This window comes from Eublepharis macularius, chromosome 2, assembly GCF_028583425.1.
Source record: "Eublepharis macularius isolate TG4126 chromosome 2, MPM_Emac_v1.0, whole genome shotgun sequence".
In the NCBI taxonomy this organism is placed as follows: Eukaryota; Metazoa; Chordata; class Lepidosauria; order Squamata; family Eublepharidae; genus Eublepharis; species Eublepharis macularius.
In genome coordinates this window covers 92224495-92234384 of record NC_072791.1, presented here as the reverse complement: position 1 = coordinate 92234384, position 9890 = coordinate 92224495, and the positions used below count along the sequence as shown (strand labels likewise).

Here is a 9890-nt window from a genome sequence, read left to right as displayed (position 1 = left end):
GGTACATGGAGGTATGCTTCTGTGAAATCTGTAGATGTCATGCATTCTTCTGATTGATTGGTCAGTGTGACTAAGCACAGAGTCTCCATTCAGAAGTGATGCAATTGGATAAACTTGTTCAAAAAACTTGAGGGCTAATAACGCCTTCCAGTCCCTATTCTTTTTAGAGACTGTGAAGAAGATTGAGTAGACCCCACCACCATCCTCTTTCATTGTGGGGAACATGCTCCACTGCTTGAATGCCCAGAAGGTGTTGGAGTACCTTTTGGGTTAAGATTTTGTGTAGGGGAGATATGACAAAAACTTTCTGGTGGGTAGCTTTCAACTGGTATGGAATAGCCTTGTGAGACGATTTCTAAGGTCTGCCTGCGTGTCAACCCAGGCTTGATGGTAAAGAGTAGTTGGCCTCTCACAGGGACAGCTAGCGAGTCCTGTTTTAGAGATCTGGGTATTAAGGTTGGATCTCTTTCCACATGTGGAAAACTGTCTGTTTGATCTTGGGACAAGGTAAGTGTTATCCCCACAATACAGCTGGGGAGTTGGGACTGAGAGGACAGAAGGCAATGTGGCAAGTTCATGGTAGCAGTGAGGTTTGAACCTGCAGAGTACTGCATCACTGTTCAGTTACTTAACCATGATACTACAAGTGGGGTCTTGAAAGGACCCCCTGTATTAAAGGGCTGCCTAGATTAACCCCAGGATGGCCATTTGGAATCTTGTCTGGACCTCAGTAGTGTGTGTTGTGAATAAGAAGGCTGAGGGCCAATGGATTGCCTCTCAGATTGGGTGTTTTTGGCAACACATTCTTCTGTCCTAGGTCTCAACCCAGATCTTTCCCAGGGCATCCCCAAATAGCTTGTCTCTCTGAAAGAGGTAACCCAGGATGATATTTTTAGAGTGTGAATCTGCTGGCCATGCTCTTAGCCAAGAATGCCGACATGTTACTGCTGTAGAGACCATAATCCTGGAAGAAAAAGGTAAATGTATCCAGGATGGTGTCTGTCTTGAAAGTATTGGCCTTTACATTTCTGTTTGCCCCTTCAGTGGGGGCGGCTACTGTTGTACTGGAGGAGTTGGATCAGTTTTCATATCCATACTCCTGACACTCTGGAGGCAATAGCTGTAGCCTTAATAGCCATGGCCACGGCCTCGAGCACTCGTTAGCATTGCCTCTCTCCTCTTGTCTAAGTGGTCTCTGACTGATCCCTGCCCATCCTCTGACCGGAGCCCAGATGACTGATGTGTAGCCACTGAAGTTTCGATTGCAGGTACCTGCAACAACTCATAGCAAAGGAAGTTAGTGAGGTGGGGGGGGGGGTTGGACCAAGTTCAGGGATTGTTAATTGTTTTATGGTTAGACCACTCAGACTTGAACCTTCTCCCCAAATATTCTGGAAATGGGAGAACCTTTTCTGAGGAACCTTCGCTAGGAAGAGACTCTTGTTTCCCTGGGTTGGATTTGGTATTCCCAGTCTAAGGGTCCTACTCCCCCAAGGGTAATTTCTACAGCTCTACGGCTGAGAATGTCTTAGGTAGTAAATACTGGTAGACCTCAGATTCAGACAGCTGGGCTGACTGTTCTGGTACGGATATTTCCTCCTCCTCCATATCTGAAGGAATTCATCCTTCTCCTTGTCATTACAGACCATTTGAGGGCAATCCCCCTGCTCCGTGGGGATCCCTGACTGATAAACATTACAAACTGCCTTATTCTGACTCAGACTATTGGTCAGTGTTATCTCCTCAGACTGGTAGCAGGTCACCAAGTTCTCAGGAAGAGGTTTTTCCCATCATCTACCTGATCTTTTTAACTGGAGCTAATGGGGAACAAACCTGGATCCTTTGCATACAAAGCAGAAGCTCTTCCACAGAGCTACAGCCTTACTCATGGAGGGAGGAGGAGGTATACTCCACACCATTATTAACAGAGGTTTCAGCCCAGCAGAGATTATATATTTCCTCCCTCCTGGTTAGTCTTAAGAAGCTAAAAGGTTCAAAGACACCGACAAGTTTGTGCCCTTTATACGTTACCCATCTGACAGAGAAAGGCAGGGCTAGATCCTGTTATAATTGCAGGGCTAGATCCAAAGGGGAAAAGCCTGCCGTAAAATCTCCAGCCAGGAGGTTGGCATGGGCACATTCACATGGCACCAGTGCTGGGGAGATTCCTGGCATCTTTACTGGGCCAAGGTGCTTCTGACTGGCAAAGTGATAGGATTTCCTCCCTCATAGTCAGTCTAATTGCTGACAGGAATTTTGGAGGTAACACGCTCAGGGGAACACTTACATGGTCCTCCTGGGCTTGTCGGCTGGAGCTCTGGGTGTCTGGATTATGTTTCTGCCATGTCTCTCCTGCCAGGAGATTGGCAAGTGCGTCTGAGATTAGGTGGAAAATCACTCGTTGCGTTGATGTTTCCTGCCAAAATTGAACTCTGCCAGGTGGTGCTGTTCTTAGCTGGCTGACAGAGGCACGCTGTTTTAACAAGCTCGCTCTGTGAAAGATGAGGCTGTTTAGAGGCCTGTGTCTCTTCCGAGGCCATTTCCTCGCCAGGGAACTGAGCAACCTAAGAGGCATGCTGGTGCCAGTTGGGCTTGTTCCCGCTGCCAGAAGGACGGCTCCGTGGGAACAGTCCATATTCTCCTCCATGAAGCTTTCCTCAGAGTCCGATGACTCTAGAGACCATATCGTCCTCTTCTTTTCTTCCTTTGGCAAGAGGTGTAAAAGAAGAGGAAATGGGAGAAGGACTAAGGTAAAGAATGGTTTGAGGAAGAAGAAAGGTAAATAAAGAGATAGAGAGAAAAAAGGCAGCAGAGCTAGTCTGCTGAAGAACTACTCTCCCTGGAAGCAGGAACAGAACTGAAGAGAGGGTGTCCCACAAGCCAGACAGGAAGAGGAAGAAAATTAGTTCCTGCCTCCCTGATTGGACGGTGGGAATCACCCAAGATGTCCTCCGCCTCACAGGGGGAAACTCTGAAATTTTGTGAAAAATTTGAAACATATGCAATTTTAACTTGCCCATGAAACCAAAACTTCTTTTACTAACTGAACAACGTAAGACACATCTTTTATAACTTAGCATATATAACTGCATTATTTAGCATATTTATGGAACTTAAGAGTTTAAATATTGCCATTTTCTAAAATGAAAACTGCAAGTATACCCAATACTTCAGAAAGAGTTGGAAGCTGTTGCACCCTAGCACACATATCTTTTCATTTTTTCTTTCCTCTCTGATGCAAAAAATGAAAGTTGAAGGTACAAAACAAATTTTGTAGTAAACCAAAGAAAACATATAATTTGGACAGAAACTCTAATCAAGTCACAACAGGTAGAACTAACAGCATGTTTGGACATGAACTCAATGAAAACACTGAACTCTTTAATAATGTATAATCATTAAACATATTATAGCTTATTCATTGTTGCCAGAATTACATTTAAACCAAAAACCCTGAAAATCTTGTATATGTCTACAGTATACAAGCTTTTTTTTAGCGCTCCCTCAAATTTCCCAACTGTTCCATTGGAGAAACTAACAAATGTCCTTAAACTTTTTCATGCTACACTTGTTGAGTATGAAAAACCTTGCCTTCAGAAGCATTTTTTTACTCATTCCAAAATATCTCAAAGGAGTTTCTTTTCAGTGTTCTCCCATGTGGAGGTTCCCCTTAGTAATAACTGGTGGACCTGTTCTCCATGAATCTCTCTGAAAGATCATAATTCCTTATGCTGGTACGTGGGAAGTGTTTCTACTCACAGACGGCTGTTAAAAATGGTACAGTTTATAGTATGGGGGGCAGGTGGATTGGAAAATACCTCAATTAGTCTGTGGTCTCAAAGAATTATATCTTCTGAAAAAATGTAGAAATAAGTTAAGCAGCAAATAGTCATGCTTAGGCTGAACAAAACAAAATTCAGCATTTGGGATCACGGTTTACTACTCAAAAATGCATTTTAACATTTAACTGTACTAAAAAATGCGTTTATATGCTCATACATCATTTAATAGTGAATGTGTTATCTGGCTTAAGAATGCCTCACTGTACTGCCAAAATCTTGGAACATTTTGAACTGGAAAAGTTTTTCTGCATTCATTTTGCCCAACCTGCAGAAAAAGAAATTTGGCTGGACTCCTGGGCTTCTCACAAGCCTATCAGCAACTCCTATTTTAAGTAGTTTTTTCCCTCTTATAAACCAAGTTTCGATGGGTGTCTGAAAAATTTGTTAGCGTTTTCCTTTGAATGCTAATAAATAACCTGTGCTTCATTTGATTTAGAAATTTTTACAGTTTGCATGGATGAGTTTTGCAGGGCCAAATGCCAAGGAAAGTTCCTGCACAGAATCATGATAAATTCATTTGTAGCATTGTGAGTTTATTTTTTGCTTGTTGATCAGTGACTTCCACTACTTTTGCTGGACCCTTTGCAGAGCAACAGTGGCGTTACTTCTACCATCTGTCATTAACACACAACAATCTATTGTACTTCCGTAGGTGAGCCAAGCAATTATTCCTTGTTTTGAATAATCTATAACCATGGCTGTGAATTTCTAGAGACTCTTGTATTAATTTCACATAACTGTAGTTGGGAGTGATTATAGTCAGCTCTAAACTATTCTGTGAGCACCAATGAGTTTTGAGCAGAAGCAGTTTTTAAAAACACAAAATACAACTTTTCTTCACATCATCTCCAGGCTAGTTATCACTGATTATTGAATTATGCACCAAGTTAGCAGCTTCACAGACTGGTAACTGTAAAAAGTTGAGAACTATGGACAGAACGACTTCTTTTACCAAAGTATTCATTTTTAGGGCAAACTCCTTGGCCCTAGTCAGATCAAAAGGATGCCAAATATGATAGCGTGGATAGACATCCACTGAGAACTTTAAGACCAAAGACACATTTTGCAATCTCCAGGCAACTGAACCGAAGACGTTGTGGATGTGGGTACAACTTATGTATCAGGAGAGAGGAAAATTCAACACTTCATTTGCCTTCTGCATCTACTTAATGATACCTTAATTCAAATGGGAGCTGTTGTGGCTGAAACCATCCCCACAAATGCAAAAATACAACTGGACAAAAGATATCATAGACTAGAATAACAAAAATGACAGGGATGTGTGGAATGGCAAATGGGTAGACGCAAGCATATCCAGATATTTCATCTGACATTACTGCAATGAAGCAGTAAATTAATGACTCATTGAGTCATTAAGGTTTTCTGGAACAGTATTGTCATAAACTTTTAGATATATAAGTCTTCCATACATACTATCAGACTAGGAGCTGTTAAGAATGGTTTCTCGATACTTTAATTTCTAGTAAGGAAATTAGTCAAGTGAAACCTATCAATAAAAACTTAAACTTGTTTCAGGTTTGCAGAAAGATGCAAGGCACGAAAGGCCCTAACTTTCCTGCTGAAGCTTGTAAAGATGTACATGGGCTTTCTGCTATAACACTCTGAAGGTTTATTTAGTAACTGGTCCAGCTCAAAATGTAGTCTCTTCTAAAAAAACACTGCCACCTTAAGTACTCAAATAATTCATCTCTTCTATAAGGCTCTGGTGGACACACAAGGTGAAGGTTTAAGACCTGTAGGCCTTGCTACAGCACACATAATACATAAAAAGTACGATTTTACCATTCTTACCACCACTAGAAACGGTATATTTTAATGCATACTTGTTAACAACTGTCTGCTTTTGGTAATGTAGCCATAAGTTATTCACCTTACCTATTAAAACCAAGATGATGCACACTAATTTTGATACTTTTATTTTCTACTAGAAAATACTTTCCATTCCCTGAAAACCACACAGTCCTCTCAGAATGGCTGTTTTGGTTCTGCTTTCAAAGCTCTGTGATTCTCACAAATCCTTTCATCTACCTGCAGTTTTCCCTCTAAAAAGCAAATGTTCAGCCTGAAGGCACAACAGACTATGCAGTCCCATCAGTACTACGAGGCTGAAAACCCTCTCTTCGAAGACTGGTTAAGTCTAAGCGTGTCACAACCTCACAGCGTACCAAGAGAGTATCATCTTTCACATAGGTTCTTTGTTTTAGTGACTGCAGATGCATGAAAGTCACATATCCAAAGCCCTTTGCACTGCGATGGGCCGTTGGCCGCTGGAAAGCTAAGAGCTCAGGTTTGGTATCCATTACTTCTTCATTGTTGTGTCTTGGAGAACCTTCTGACTGATCCAGAATGGAAAGTCGTATGGTGCCTTGGAACGGCCAAGGCAAGTAACTGTCATATTCTCCTTGCATAGTGTGAACAAAAAGGGAAATATAGTTAGCACAGCGCTGAGCATTTGGCAGCTGGATATGCAACCGTAAACAAAGCTTATAACCAGGTTTCCCGGTGTAGAAACCTGGGCTATGGATCACAACCGGCCTCTCTTCTTCTTGGGCTTTTAGATATATACTGAAGTTTTCAATCTTCCAGATGAAAATACCATTACACTGCTGTGCTTCCATTTCAGTAATTTTTTCTTCCAGATTTCGAATGGTGCGCTTGAGATTCCCCATGTGCGTGTTCTGTGTCTCCATCTTAGCAATCAATTCCCGGATTTGGTGATCTTGTCTTACCAAGCGACCTTCCAGTTGCTGAATAGTCTCCTTGAAGTTCTGGATTTCAGGGCTACATTCACATTGGGCTGGCAAGGCTTGAGGGAAAAGTGATGGATCAAAAGGTAATCCTCCAAGGAAAGACATGGGAGATGGGGCAGCAACACTGACACTCCGAAGAGTCTTAGCCATCATTCTCATGTGAACCTGAGTGAACTCCTGCATATGGTGTGCCAACTCATTCCTCTGCATCTGGAATTTGAAAACACATGGGCTCATAAACACTTCCTCTGACTAATATCAAACATTTAGAGTTAATGTAGGAGGGAAAAAAGACTGAACTGGAAAGCAGAACTAGCTTATCTTCCAGTAAATATGTGAAACAAGAACTGAACAACTGAACAGGAGGAAAGTATTACACTGCACAGGTGAGGTAGTTATTTAGATTACTTTATTGATAAGCAGCAAGGTCAAGGAAAATTTCCCAGGTATAAGCAATTTATTAGTAGATTTGTATAATGTGTATTAATAGTATCATAATTTCACAAACTGGCACTGTACTCTTCATCTTTTGCAGTTTCTCACAACCATTTCACAGAAGGTTTTCTCTTTTAAAAATTTGTAATTCACATGAAACTAAGCTTTCATGTATTAAAGCAATTTTTAAAATTGTAGAGACAGATTTGAAAATATGTGAAGGCAGAACTTCTCTGTGAGAAATGAACTGATTTTCCTCCTATAAACCATAGTATTTCACTCTTATTCTGAGCAAGCTGTCCAAAACTCTTGAAGAGTGATTTCAGAAGACAGCTAGCTGAAAAATATTCATGCAGACACAGCATTTATAAATATTGGTGATGTATATAATTATTTAAAATAAATTTGATTAATAAAGAGATTCTATTTATTATTTTAGTTCATATACATAGAACGTTATTATTTGTACATCACATAAATATTAATTTATTTTGCAAATTTTATGCCATCTCTGGAGTGCTCAAGGCAGCTTATGAAAACATAATAAACACAAAACAGAAAGCGTTAATTCAAACCCACCATTTACAGTAAAAGTTAATTAATTAATTTCCACTATTACAGGCTCAGCCACAGCATAAAAAACAGACCACTCAGCAGCTTAAAGTAACAGTTTCAAACTAAAGACACAATAAAGTGGTGTTAGAATAGCCCTTCTTAAAAGCTTGGGTGAACAGAAACATTTTGAAGTGGAGCATAAAAGAGTGCAGTATAGGAGCTAGACAAACCTCAAGGGAAAGGGTATTCCACAAACAAGGTGCAACTACTTAAAAAGCCCTGTTCGTGGTTGTCACCCATCTTCCCTCAGAAAGCCGAGGTACAGAGAGGAGGGATTGTAAGGAAGATGTTATCTCAGTGTCATCTGCATATTGGTGGAACTTCAATCTAACCCCCCCCCCTCTCAGTAGTTTTATGTAGATGTTCAACAACATTGGGCCAAGCCGGAACCCTTCAGGAACCCACAACATAAATGCCATGGGATTGAGCAGCAGTTCCTAGGCATTACCTACTTTCTTTTGCCACCCACCCCCAACTCAGGCAGCTTCTCCATGGCGATGGTATCAAACACCACAGAGAAGTCCAGGAGAATCAAGAGGGATGCCGTCCCCCTGTCACTCTCCCAGAGGATCGTCAGACAAACCACCATGGCCATTTCCATCCTAAACCCAAGCCTAAATCCAGACTGAATGGGTACAGACTTGTATTCTAATTATTTCACAGTATCTGATTTAAAGATGATTGATTACCTTAAAATATTCCTGAGTTGTCAGAGTTTTGCATAATTTATTTTGGCTACAGAATGTAGGTTACCAAGGCTAGTATTTTTCTGGTTAATTGTGAGGGGTAGAGCAACCCATTAAAACTGGGGTAACCATTATGAACAGAGACGGAAGCTCAATGCCAGAGCTGGTTGAGCAGGGAAAAGATGGCACTGGGAATGATCTGTAGCTACTGCCACTACTTTCGGCTTCTGTGTGGCACTACCCAGAAACATCTCTACAAATCAAGAGTGCATCTTAGACTGGAATCTCCTGCAACTACATTCTGAGCTGTGTTTTGAAGTTAAATGAAGAGCTAGCTGGCAACTTCAGGACTGGCATAGTAGGTCCAACTTATCTACCTGTAATCATGCCCATTGGTTTCTATTATATAAATAGGAACCAGCTTGCTTTTATCTAACATAGTTTGTGTGATAATGAAAACATGAGATTTTAATTTCTCCATTAAAAATACCCTAAAATGGTTGTTGGGGGTTTTCCGGGCTGTATTGCCGTGGTCTTGGCATTGTAGTTCCTGACGTTTCGCCAGCAGCTGTGGCTGGCATCTTCAGAGGTGTAGCACCAAAAGACAGAGATCTCTCAGTGTCACGATGTGCTTTCTTGTTCCGAAGTGTTTCCAATCTTCGGGTCTGTTGGAATGTTTCCTCCCCGTAGAGGTGTTCGATGTGTTGTCGAAGGCTTTCACGGCCGGAGAACGATGGTTGTTGGGGGTTTTCCGGGCTGTATTGCCGTGGTCTTGGCATTGTAGTTCCTGACGTTTCGCCAGCAGCTGTGGCTGGCATCTTCAGAGGTGTAGCACCAAAAGACAGAGATCTCTCAGTGTCACGCTCAGTGACACTGAGAGATCTCTGTCTTTTGGTGCTACACCTCTGAAGATGCCAGCCACAGCTGCTGGCGAAACGTCAGGAACTACAATGCCAAGACCACGGCAATACAGCCCGGAAAACCCCCAACAACCATCGTTCTCCGGCCGTGAAAGCCTTCGACAACACATACCCTAAAATGTTTGGATATTATTTTCCAATTACTACTATAAATGTAGCACTATCCAGTTACATTTCAGATGTCACAAACAAATCAGAAATCATGACGGGAACAACCTGGTTAATTGTCAGGTTCGTATGCTCCTTTATTATTCCCCTTGCACAATGCCCCAGAACTGAATAACTTTTCAACTAACTCCAATTAGCTGTGATTTCTGATTGCAGAAACCTTAATAAACTGGTATTAGTTTCTTTCCTTGTAACTGGGATTCTTCACAACAGTTTAATCTTAAGAATCTCATCAGAATTGAACCTAGATGAATGTTTATTTTGAGCAGTTCTTTGGTATTCATGCACCACTAGAGGACAGAAATACAGCAAGAATGAACTCCACCCATATGTTGCAAGAAAAAAGTGCACGAGTCATCATCAGCTAATTCCTGGTTTGACTTCCCAAGGATTCAGCTATATACAGTTCCTGACAGCTATTGCAGGTGCTGACCTACCCACATGCTTTTGACT

General features: G+C 41.4%; 1 protein-coding gene across 2 annotated transcripts in view; it reads right to left on the bottom strand.

Moving 5' to 3' along the window:
- Positions 1-2945: 2945 nt before the first annotated feature.
- TRAF6 (TNF receptor associated factor 6) overlaps positions 2946-9890 on the bottom strand; it is a 29971-nt gene continuing 23026 nt past the window's right edge. For both annotated transcript variants that reach the window (XM_054970829.1, XM_054970830.1), the window contains exon 7: positions 2946-6823. In XM_054970829.1, the coding sequence (XP_054826804.1) occupies positions 5942-6823 (882 nt within the window). In that variant the 3' untranslated portion in view covers positions 2946-5941. The remainder of the gene's footprint in view (positions 6824-9890) is intronic.